This window comes from Salvelinus alpinus, chromosome 28 (genome assembly GCF_045679555.1).
Source record: "Salvelinus alpinus chromosome 28, SLU_Salpinus.1, whole genome shotgun sequence".
Lineage (NCBI taxonomy): Eukaryota > Metazoa > Chordata > Actinopteri > Salmoniformes > Salmonidae > Salvelinus > Salvelinus alpinus.
In genome coordinates, this window is record NC_092113.1 from 40,058,760 (window position 1) to 40,071,536 (window position 12,777).

General features: G+C 44.9%; 1 protein-coding gene and 1 pseudogene across 1 annotated transcript in view; one reads left to right on the forward strand and one right to left on the reverse strand.

The window, feature by feature from the left end:
• The first annotated feature begins 11 nt into the window (after positions 1-11).
• Positions 12-3,236, forward strand: LOC139556889 (neugrin-like; annotated as a pseudogene).
• A 2,216-nt stretch (positions 3,237-5,452) lies between these two features.
• The window catches only part of LOC139557864 (sortilin-like), a 51,358-nt gene continuing 44,033 nt past the window's right edge, over positions 5,453-12,777 (reverse strand). Inside the window, exons 12-19 of the mRNA XM_071373135.1 lie at positions 11,696-11,864; positions 9,936-10,126; positions 9,540-9,729; positions 8,939-9,055; positions 8,605-8,716; positions 8,125-8,237; positions 6,522-6,645; positions 5,453-6,323 (exon numbers count right to left, since the gene is read on the reverse strand). Of these exons, the coding sequence (XP_071229236.1) occupies positions 6,309-6,323; positions 6,522-6,645; positions 8,125-8,237; positions 8,605-8,716; positions 8,939-9,055; positions 9,540-9,729; positions 9,936-10,126; positions 11,696-11,864 (1,031 nt within the window). The 3' untranslated portion in view covers positions 5,453-6,308. The remainder of the gene's footprint in view (positions 6,324-6,521; positions 6,646-8,124; positions 8,238-8,604; positions 8,717-8,938; positions 9,056-9,539; positions 9,730-9,935; positions 10,127-11,695; positions 11,865-12,777) is intronic.

Below are 12,777 nucleotides of genomic sequence, written 5' to 3' on the forward strand. Positions count from 1 at the left end.
TTTTATACCCCACTCCAGTAGGTGGCAGTGTGTGCAGATGTAGGCTGTGTTTGGGACTGGCGACTAGAATGTTTGCGGAAGTGCCACATTGTTTCCACGAGATAAGCAGGCATAGCCAGATATTTTTAAGCAAATTATATCTGGTCTAGCAGGAGAATCTTATTTGGGTGAATAAAATGGTTAATTCTGTCTATCCATGTTAGCTAGACACCTGGTTGTGGTTGAACACGTTGTGATATGTTAAATGGATGTAAGTTAGCGGAAAGGAGTATGCATCTAGATAGCTAAGGCGTAAAGGTTCTGTATACTAGCCAAGGTTACTTTCCATTGCATTGTGGTTATTTCTGTTAGGTTACCTTTTAGCTAGATCTGACTGAATAGAAGACCAGGGGGAGAAAAAAAATATTTAAAAAAAATCTGCCCGATTTAGAGTTTTATTCAAGTAGTGTCTGGTAACCAGTGGTGAGCCTTCAGGTCTCCCTGATAGCCTCCAGGCTTGGCACAGTGTCTACATGCAAGCAGCGATGCCTGGATAAAACAGGCAGACACACAGGGCCTCGGCCCACAAAGACAATGGGAGGGAGGAGAGGTTTGAAGAAGATATGGGTTATGTAGGTGACAAGGTCCCGGCTGGGCTCAGTTGAGAAACATCTATCCTAAAACTGAATCATAGGCATAGCCTGGTCCCACATCTGTTTAAGTGGCCATTCTGACAACCACCGCGAGACAGTTGGCGATGCAAAGATATCTGGGACCACCAGGCTATTGAAGGGTGCCTATCCTAATGTAGGATACCTGTTACTGTAGCGGAATGACATGTTGATGTGCTGGTTAAAAGCACTGCCACAATGGTAGCTTACATGGTACACTAGCCACTTTCACCCTGTCAGTGATCGTTCCACACTGCATCTAAGATAATATCATATTTATCAAGTCATCACTCCACACACTCTAGGCCTAATGCCGACTGTCACCTTCCCTGTTTTTAGTGAAGAGAGGAGACTGAGCTGGGACACCATGCAGCAGATCAGGTGAAATGTTACTAAATAGTCAGAAAGAAATGTAATGTGTATGACATGTTTGATTGTCTGTCAGGTAGAAGAGGGAGTCATGTTAACTTTATTTCTTACATTTCTATCTGCATCTTTGTGAATGTTTTGCCTCAACGACTGACCACACCAATGACTCACCCCAGGTATCTGAAGCTACCAGAGGAATGGACCGTTGACCATATGGCCGAGGGCTTCTCTTTCCATCGTGACATCTTCCTCAGAGTCCTCCGGAGCAAGTTCACCCCCACCCCAGAGAGGAAAGGGAAACAGGACTCCAGCATGTGGGCCAGGCTGAGAGAGCAGGCCCTACCTGGAGGTGGAACAGGGTAGGCGACAGGCCCTACCTGGGGATAGAGGAACAGGGTAGGGGGTAGGCCCTACCTGGGGATAGAGGAACCGGGTAGGCGGCAGGCCCTACCTGGGGATAGAGGAACCGGGTAGGCGGCAGGCCTTACCTGGAGGTGGGACAGGGGAGGCAACAGGCCCTACCTGGAGGTGGGACAGGGGAGGCAACAGGCCCTACCTGGAGGTAGGACAGGGAGGCAACAGGCCCTACCTGGGGATAGAGGAACAGGGTAGGCAGCAGGTCTTACCTGGAGGTGGGACAGGGGAGGCAACAGGCCCTACCTGGAGGTGGGACAGGCAACAGGCCCTACCTGGGGATAGAGGAACAGGGTAGGCGACAGGCCCTACCTGGGGATAGAGGAACAGGGTAGGGGGTAGGCCCTACCTGGGGATAGAGGAACCGGGTAGGCGGCAGGCCCTACCTGGGGATAGAGGAACCGGGTAGGCGGCAGGCCTTACCTGGAGGTGGGACAGGGGAGGCAACAGGCCCTACCTGGAGGTGGGACAGGGGAGGCAACAGGCCCTACCTGGAGGTAGGACAGGGAGGCAACAGGCCCTACCTGGGGATAGAGGAACAGGGTAGGCAGCAGGTCTTACCTGGAGGTGGGACAGGGGAGGCAACAGGCCCTACCTGGAGGTGGGACAGGCAACAGGCCCTACCTGGGGATAGAGGAACAGGGTAGGCAGCAGGTCTTACCCGGGGGTGGAGGAACAGGGGGACAAGGTAGGCAGCAGGTCCTTCCTGGGGGTGGAGGTGGGACAGGGTAGGCGGCAGCTGCATGGCTCTGGACAGCAGCAGTAGCACACCAGCCATGCCACCCAAAGGAAGTGGCACCGGTGCCTTGGTCCTCCTGACCAGCCAGAGTCTGATACCCAGGGAGGGGAGGATTGCCCTAGACCCATGACTATTGGAAACAGCCCTGCTCCTCCGGCCTCATTACCCACCCTGCACAGCAGACGCACCTCAGTACAAGAGAACTCTAGAGAGAGGAGGAGGAAGAGGAGAAAGACGAGCAGATGGAGAGATGGGATGGAACGGCGTTATCAGAGGAAGAACTGGAGGCACTAATGCAGTCTACAAAGCCCTGGCCTGTGGTACAGAATGGAAAATAGTTATTTTCTTCTGAGGGAAACTTCCTGAATCTGAAGTTGAGATGTTTATATTTTGATGATTTCTCTGTAATGTAGTAATATGCAAACTTTATTTAAAGATGACAATGACTGATAATGCCACATTATTTACCATTTATCTGTTAAGGTTTGATTTTACATTCTTGTATCATCAAGTTGTTTTTCTGAACGTTAACAAAATAAAATCTACTCTTATGCAATATATATGAGCAGAAAACTTATCAAAGGAACAAGTTGATTTATTAGCCAATAACCCAAAGCAAAATCACCTCATATTGAACTACACAGCAGATACAAAGATGTAACGATTCCAGAACTTTCTCACATTGTATTATTACTTTATACAGCCATTTTAAAATGTAATAGATGTCACCTTTCAAATCTCAATACATAAAACCTTCATGAATGAATCATTCAGAACAAGCGTCTTCCTCATGTTTTAGCAGCTACAGTACGTGTTGGCTTGGCTCTGCCAATTGAGATTTCGCTAATTCTTTCCAACCTGTGCAAATGTAGGTATAGTAATGTACAAACCAAATATAGATTGGATGAAACATTGCATTTGTCTGTTTCACAATGGACAAATTAAACTGTGTTGCATGATCAGGGAGTAAAATTAAATTGGGTTATGTTGTTTCCATTGCATTATGGGTAGAGAAGAAGTCTGAGGACTATTCTACAAAACAGGGTAGTTGGTATTGCAGGTCACCATGTAATGTCTTATTGGTTTGAATTCTTGGAATGGAATTGTTATTAACATTGCTCTTACTGTAGTTAGCCAATCATGGGGTGTCAATGACAACGTGTGGTAAGGATACACAGACAGATCTGATACTTAGAAACATCTAAACAGGCAGTACATACACTCGCCGGGAAGGCACAGACCCCACCCCCTCTACTAGACAGACCCCCACCCCCTCTACTAGACAGACCCCACCCCCTCTACTAGACAGACCCCCACCCCCCTCCTAGACAGACCCCCACCCCCCTCCTAGACAGACCCCCACCCCCCTCCTAGACAGACCCCCACCCCCCTCCTAGACAGACCCCACCCCCTCTACTAGACAGACCCCACCCCCTCTACTAGACAGACCCCACCCCCTCTACTAGACAGACCCCACCCCCTCTACTAGACAGACCCCACCCCCTCTACTAGACAGACCCCACCCCCTCTACTAGACAGACCCCACCCCCTCTACTAGACAGACCCCACCCCCTCTACTAGACAGACCCCACCCCCTCTACTAGACAGACCCCCACCCCCCTCCTAGACAGACCCTACTAGACAGACTCCCCCTACAGGACAGACCCTACCCCCTCTACTAGACACACCCTACCCCCTCTACTAGACACACCCTACCCCCTCTACTAGACACACCCTACCCCCTCTACTAGACACACCCTACCCCCTCTACTAGACACACCCTACCCCCATACACAAATGCTTGTAAAGTGTCTAGTATGTGACCAATAAAATGTGATTTGATTTAGATAACCATCCACACAATAAGTTACATTACTGCACTCAGAATCAATCAGATCATTCTAAATAAATAAAAGTCCACCATGTAAAGGGACGTATAAGACACCAGAAGAGATAGGAAGAGGAAAGGATTGCACAACAAATGTTTTAAAACAGCAAACTATTGAGAGAGAGAGAGAGCGAAAGAGAGAGCGAGAGAGCGAGCGAGAACATGTGACTCCACAGTATTTAAAAGTAGCCTAGCTCAAATGGGAAGCTATCAGCGTCTTGTTTTTCAACATTCAAGCCTACAAGAACTGGTAATTTAGCTTCTACTGGACATGTATTATTCTAAAAAAGAAATTGTATCTGACTATAGTATTAGGAACAAATAGAAACCGCCTGTCAGGTGTATACTCCCAGTTGGGAGACACGGGTCATTCTAAGGCCATCGATCCAAATGGGCTTCCGAAGCTAGAATGACCCTAGTCTAGGTGAAACTTAAGTCAATGACATTTTTTCAGGTAATGTGGTGACCATAATAAAATGTGTGATTCAGTAGTATCAGCTCATCATATTCAGATACGAGCGTACAGTACATACAGACAGAGGTGTGTTCTACACACTGAAAACAGGCACGCCAGTGGCAGAACGCCTGGACATTCATGCAACGTTGTTAGCTTAAAAAAACGATTTCTTCTAACAAAATGGCTTCGTCAAAGATGTCCAGATCTCTGTAAGTTACTACATTTCTAAAAATGTGCTCTTAGCGCCTGTGTTTACGTCGATAGATTCCTATAGTCCATCCTTCACACTACTTTCACCAGTGTAGGATTAGCTCAATATATTAAACATAAGCATACTTTGTATAGAGAAATGAGGCATGAGGCCAATAGCTATTTGTTATACTACATTTCCCCCCTCTGACTCAAACTAAACAGACGTTTTTTTTACAGCTTTAGGCAGTCACAACTGCATACAATGTTTAGATGGAACAATAGAATAAGTCTAATATAGCCAAATCTTAACTTGAGATATAAAAAAACTAATTTTCACACCATTGACATCAATGCATGATTTAGGAGGTGAATGTTTGTGTTTGGTACAAATTAATCATGTTAGGATTTCGTCCCTTTAGAGGAGGTTGATTCCGGCTATAAAAGCTTAGCGTGTTGATACAGTGGATCTAAACATGTTATTGCTATCCAACTTTAAATGCTTATAAATATTTCCACTTGCATCTTATCATTTAGGCAAAATAGTTAAAATAGTTAAGAATAGGGTGGCTTGGTAGAATAATTTTACCAAGCCACAGTAACCAACTGCAACCTATTTACCATAGTCCCAACCCCGAATCACATCAATGAAAAATCTTTATGTAAGTGCAGGGGAGGGGGAAAAAGGGCATGTCTTCAATAGAAACGTATACGTAATATTTCCCAAGATCCCCAGTCTCAAGCAATGGGAGAGGCATGAATAACCCGTAATGTCATGGTGCTGTTTACATTCACTTGTTTGAAGAGTCTAGCTACAGTAGATATTAAGAGAAACTCCCAATGACCATAAAACAGCTTCTAAAACAGCAGTTCCATGATTCCAGATTCACCAGCAGTCCGGAACCATCACATCATTCCGTTCCAACAGAAAAGGAACTTGGAGAATAATTGTTTTTTTTTGTTTGTTTGTTTTTTTATCAACCACCACAACACCACTGCTCTCCTGCTGAATTCTGTCTGTGTCTCACTCAGATCACAAAGCCTCATTGGATACCTCACTGATGAGAGCTGCACTAGAACAACTCTCCGCCAGGCGCTGGAAGGTCAGGGGTTAGAGGGAGGGAAGGAGGAAGTAGCAGGAGGCGAAGGAGAGAGCAGCAGCAGCGAGCCTCTGGTTGTACAGATAGAAGAAACGTGTTCTTCGATGTAGAGCTGTGAGCCTCAGGACAGACAAGAGACTAGATTCCCCTTGTAGCTGCAGGAGTCTCTGGGTTGTAAAGGACAGACAAGAGACTAGATTCCTCTTGTAGCTGCAGGAGTCTCTGGGTGTAAAGGACAGACAGGAGACTAGATTCCTCTTGTAGCTGCAGGAGTCTCTGGGTTGTAAAGGACAGACAGGAGACTAGATTCCCTTGTAGCTGCAGGAGTCTCTGGGTTGTAAAGGACAGACAGGAGACTAGATTCCTCTTGTAGCTGCAGGAGTCTCTGGGTTGTAAAGGACAGGCAGGAGACGAGATTCCCCTTGTAGCTGCAGGAGTCTCTGGGTTGTAAAGGACAGGCAGGAGACGAGAAGGTCCTCTTGGGAGCTGCATGTTCAACCTGTTACTCCAGAAGATCCTACAGAAGCACAGAGAACAAAAACATTTCTATGAAAGTGGACTTTTCACAGAAAGGACTAGAGAAAACACTGAGGCAATGGAAAGAGCCATTCCCCCTACCTAAGTACTGACCTATATTGCATCTGTTTAATACGTGCTAAGGCCACACAAATAACCAAATAAAAAGGACGTGTAAGTGTTTCTATGGTAACATTACCTCGTCTGAATCGTCGTGGAAGTCGGCCATGTTGCTGGCCTGAGTGTGGTTGCTGTCTAGGGGTTCGTCTACTCCCTGGGCCTCAGCATTCTGCTGTAGGACAGAGTAGCTGTGTACCAGGAACCTGGGGGAGCCAATCAAAACACAGATACACTGAGACCCTTAAAACACGATTGTTGTGCCAGAAACTAACTGGCTTAGTATAGCTCGGCTCGGATCATTAGAAGCCCTCTACAGCTCTCAAACTACTGATCAGCCTCTTTGCACTACTTTGTGGATGTACAGTATCCCTTTACTTTTTACAGCCTTGTTCTAAAATTGATTAAATATGCCCCCCCCTTCATCAATCTACACACAATACCCCATAATGACAATGCAAAAAAGGTTTTTAGAAATGTTTGTAAAATGTATAAAAAATACAAAACTGAAATATCATATTTACATAAGTATTCAGACCCTTTATTAAGTACTTTGTTGAATTACAGCCTCGAGTCTTCTTGGGTATGACGCTACAAGCTTGGCACACCTGTATTTGGGGAGTTTCTCCCATTCTTCTCTGCAGAGCCTCTCAAGCTCTGTCAGGTTGGATGGAGAGCGTTGCTGCACAGCTATTTTCAGGTGTCTCCAGAGATGCATGATCGGGTTCAAGTCTGGGCTCTGGCTGGGCCACTTAAGGACCTTCAGAGACTTGTCCCGAAGCCACTCCTGCGTTGTCTTGGCTGTGTGCTTAGGGTCATTGTCCTGTTGGAAGGTGAACCTTCACCCCAGTCTGAGGTTCTGAGCAGGTTTTCATCAAGGATCTCTCTGTACTTTGCTCCATTCATCTTTCCCTTGATCCTGACTAGTCTCCCAGTCCCTGCCACTGAAAAACATCCCCACAGCATAATGCTGCCACCACCTTGTTTCACCAAAGGGATGGTGCCAGTTTTCCTCCAGGTGTGACGCTTGGCATTCAGGCCAAAGAGTTCAATCTTGCTTTCATCAGACCAGATAATCTTGTTTTGGTACCCTTCCTCAGATCTGTGCCTCAACACAATTCAGTCTCGGAGCTCTACGGACAATTCCTTCGAACTGCATGACCTGGTTTTTGCTCTGACATGCACTGTCAACTGTTGGACCTTATATAGACCGGTGTGTGCCTTTCCAAATCATGTCCAATCAATTGAATTTACCACAGGTGGACTCCAATCAAATTGTAGAAACATCTCAAGGATGATCAATGGAAACAGGATGCACCTGAGCTCAATTTCGAGTCTCGTAGCAAAGGGTCTGAATACCTATGTAAATAAGGTATTATTATTTATACATTTGTAAAAAATCTAAAAACCTGTTTTCACTTTGTCATTATGGGGTTTTGTGTATAGATCGATGAGGATTTTATTTATTTAATCCATTTTAGAATAAGGCTGTAACGTAACAAAATGTGGAAAAAGTCAAGTAGTCTGAATACTTTCCAAATGTATACTTGGCTACAACTGGACATACAGTACATTCCTTGGAAGAGTTTACTGTCCTGATCTAAAACCACATAATGAATCATAAAAACAGCTCTACTGTCCTGATCTAAAACCACATAATGAATCATAAAAACAGCTCTACTGACCTGCCACCGCAGACATACTTCTTGACGATGAGGACCCCAGCTACGATTGCGAGCAGCATAATGATTAAAACAGTCACTACGATGGGTGCAGAGCTGGACAGATGGCCATCCATCTGTAGGAGCGGAGAGATCCACAGAGAGAGAGAGCGCGAGAGAGTAAAGTAAGACGTACAGAAATAAGAAAGTCATGTTAACATTACTACTGACAGTGATGCAGCATCACCTCCATAGTCATGTTGCATTGGTCAGTCATTGCATAACAGGACCAATGAGATCCATTTGGTAGTCTGGGGAGTTTTGTCTCCACCCCCAGCAGGCTAAACTGGTTGATAGAACGTCATTATGACCCAATTCAACTGGATGTAAATGACAGCTTTTCTGCTAGGGGTGGAGTCAAAACTCACCAGACTACCAATGGATTATGGTCCATTGTAGACCAGGACCAATGAGATTCACTAACACATATATATTTCTACTAACCAGTAGTTCCTGAGGTCCCAGCAGATCACTGACACACCTCTTACTGAGGTCTATCTCTTTTCTCTCCGGCTGTGTTCCTCCCTCACACTTATCCCCGGGGATCTTCCTATAGCTGTGGACCAAGAGGACATGCTTAGTGGTCAGTCACGGTCACAAACAGAGCATCTTCATGGAGGTGGTTTGGTGAGCCACACTTGTGTGATGAGTAGCTTTGTCTGAGACTTTGAAGGCTTGTGTTAGCTCCCCAAGCTAATGCCTAGGCTTTCCCTCAGTGGGCTAACACGGTCTCGTTATGCACAGGAGACCCAGTTTGGAACAGAGACTAAAACCTTACCCTCTGGTCTGCAGCAGCTCCTCCTTGCCTTGCAGACAGAACTCCAGAAGGTGGCCCTTCAGGTCCGGCTGCTCCACACACTCAGAGCTGTTCTCTTTACGATAGTACCCAAAGTCACTAAAAGGGGGGCAGCGTGGAACAGGTTAGACAGGGACAGAGACAAACAGGATGGGAGAGACAGAACAGGAGGGAGGGAGGGATAGACCGGGACAGACAACATTGTGAATTGTTTGTATGTTTCTGATGTGCTGACCTGAACAAAATAAATGAAGCTAATCTATACTAATCTGGTTTTATCTATACTAATCTAGTTGAATCTAATTAAATCTATTCTAATCTAGTTTAATATATTTGAATCTAGTCTAGTTTAATCTATTCTAATCTAGTTTAATCTAGTCTAGTTTAATCTATTCTAATCTAGTTTAATCTAGTCTAATCTAGTTTAATCTATTCTAATCTAGTTTAATCTAGTCTAGTTTAATCTATTCTAATCTAGTTTAATCTAGTCTAGTTTAATCTATTCTCCCTTACAATACACCACTGCAATATGCTCATGGATTTACAGTTTACAAACAACAGTTGAAGTAATTGAACCACTGACCACATGAAGTCATCCAGGGTGCAGGAGCAGGGGGTGGGTTGCTTGTTGACCTCATAGTCCCGTCCATTCCAGCAGACCGAGGCCTTCCTGAGACGCAGTAACTTCTCCTTATAACCCAGCATGCAGCCGTCGTTAGGGTCGCTGATGTCATCAGAGTGTGCCAGCCACTGCACGTAGTCCTGGTCCTCACCTGAGAAACAGACACGAGGCTTTAGCTCAGCAGGCTAACACAGCTCTTTGAGGTGTAAGAGAACCAGGTTTGAACCCCAGTCAGTCCCATCTATATTACATCAGTTTCCTTTAGACTGGTTATGCAGATGCATAACCAGGCCAATACAGTGCAGCTCTGGTTGGCTAAGTAGTGTGAAGTGTTTAGTTGTATCTCCTGGTACTCACAGGTTCTAGTGAGCAGCTCTCTGAAGTCGACGGTGACTGATACCCAGTACTGACTGAGCAGAGCGTCTCTGTAGCCCCAGACACTGACGTTCATAGACCTCGCCCCCGGCTCCGCCGCTAGCCCTGAGAAGTGGATGGGATCGCTAGTGAACTGGTGAACGTGCCAGCACTGGCCCTCGTCTGTGGAAAACCTGACAGGAAAGAACACATTACCGTAAGTCAGAACATTTGCCACGGGGTGTGTTAAATCGTAATGTGATTTTCTACGGAAGTCCTATCAGATGTTTCAGTTCTTTCATCTTTTTTTAGGCCTCTGCATTCTAGCCTGGATATCAGTCTTGTCTTACAGCAGAATAGCCTGAGACTGGGATCCAGGCTACCTGCGTTGCCTCGCCCTCTGAAATGACTCCCTGACCTATTCACTATATAGTTCACTACTTTTAACACAGAGTCCTTCCTTTTCCTATATAGTACACCACTTAGAACAGAGTCCTTCCTTTTCCTATATAGTACACTACTTAGAACAGAGTCCTTCCTTTTCCTATATAGTACACCACTTAGAACAGAGTCCTTCCTTTTCCTATATAGTACACTACTTAGAACAGAGTCCTTCCTTTTCCTATATAGTACACTACTTAGAACAGAGTCCTTCCTTTTCCTATATAGTACACTACTTAGAACAGAGTCCTTCCTTTTCCTATATAGTACACCACTTAGAACAGAGTCCTTCCTTTTCCTATATAGTACACTACTTAGAACAGAGTCCTTCCTTTTCCTATATAGTACACTACTTAGAACAGAGTCCTTCCTTTTCCTATATAGTACACTACTTAGAACAGAGTCCTTCCTTTTCCTATATAGTACACCACTTAGAACAGAGTCCTTCCTTTTCCTATATAGTACACTACTTAGAACAGAGTCCTTCCTTTTCCTATATAGTACACCACTTAGAACAGAGTCCTTCCTTTTCCTATATAGTACACTACTTAGAACAGAGTCCTTCCTTTTCCTATATAGTACACTACTTAGAACAGAGTCCTTCCTTTTCCTATATAGTACACTACTTAGAACAGAGTCCTTCCTTTTCCTATATAGTACACTACTTAGAACAGAGTCCTTCCTTTTCCTATATAGTACACTACTTAGAACAGAGTCCTTCCTTTTCCTATATAGTACACCACTTAGAACAGAGTCCTTCCTTTTCCTATATAGTACACCACTTAGAACAGAGTCCTTCCTTTTCCTATATAGTACACTACTTAGAACAGAGTCCTTCCTTTTCCTATATAGTACACCACTTAGAACAGAGTCCTTCCTTTTCCTATATAGTACACCACTTAGAACAGAGTCCTTCCTTTTCCTATATAGTACACTACTTAGAACAGAGTCCTTCCTTTTCCTATATAGTACACTACTTAGAACAGAGTCCTTCCTTTTCCTATATAGTACACTACTTAGAACAGAGTCCTTCCTTTTCCTATATAGTACACTACTTAGAACAGAGTCCTTCCTTTTCCTATATAGTACACTACTTAGAACAGAGTCCTTCCTTTTCCTATATAGTACACTACTTAGAACAGAGTCCTTCCTTTTCCTATATAGTACACTACTTAGAACAGAGTCCTTCCTTTTCCTATATAGTACACTACTTAGAACAGAGTCCTTCCTTTTCCTATATAGTACACTACTTAGAACAGAGTCCTTCCTTTTCCTATATAGTACACTACTTAGAACAGAGTCCTTTTGACACACAGACGTACTTGATGTCTTTGATGGGCTGAGTAGAGTGTTCCACAGCCACCAGCAGTCCACCAGAGTCCAGGATGGCATAGTGGTGAGGTCCCTCCAGGGCCTGCAGCCAGGTGTAACCTCCGTCATCTGACACGAATACGTCAGGCTTCATCACAGAGATGGCATCGCCCACACTCCCTGAGGGTTAGGGGGTCAGAGGTCAAGTAAAAAGTGACAGCAAGGTGTAGGTCATCTATGCCCATGAGGCATTTACAAGTTATATTCTTCAAGAATCAATGGCTATACAGTATATCATATTTTTAAGTAAATAAATAAATAAATAGATGAACCAATCCCAGACTGACCCTTTAAATAACATATGGGAAACCTTCAGAGCACAATTTGACCTGGAAGGAAAAACTCCCTACTACCCGCCCGAGCTTCCCCTGGCCCCAGCCTCAGTTCCTAGTTCCCTGCTACCCGCCCGAGCTTCCCCTGGCCCCAGCCTCAGTTCCCTGCTACCCGCCCGAGCTTCCCCTGGCCCCAGCCTCAGTTCCTAGTTCCCTGCTACGCGCCCGAGCTTCCCCTGGACCCAGCCCCAGTTCCTAGTTCCCTGCTACGCGCCCGAGCTTCCCCTGGCCCCAGCCTCAGTTCCCTGCTACCCGCCCGAGCTTCCCCTGGCCCCAGCCTCAGTTCCTAGTTCCCTGCTACGCGCCCGAGCTTCCCCTGGCCTGCACCCCATCTACCCCCCCGCTTTTCAACAAATACCTTAGTTACCTTATCCCTGTCTCCTAGTCTAAGTCTGCACCTGGGTTCACCTGCTCCGCCCGCCTAACAATTGTAATGGATAATGCCATATATATATATAGTAATGGATAATGACATATATATAGTAATGGATAATGACATATATATATAGTAATGGATAATGATATATATATATATATATATAGTAATGGATAATGACATTATTACAATGAGGTTTACTTCATCTGATTACTTCAATGTAGAAATAACTATACGTACCGCTATTTAATAAATAATGTAATTTAATGACTTAAGGTTAAAATGTGAGGTCAAAGCCATATTATTCTAACACTTGTCTTCTGCT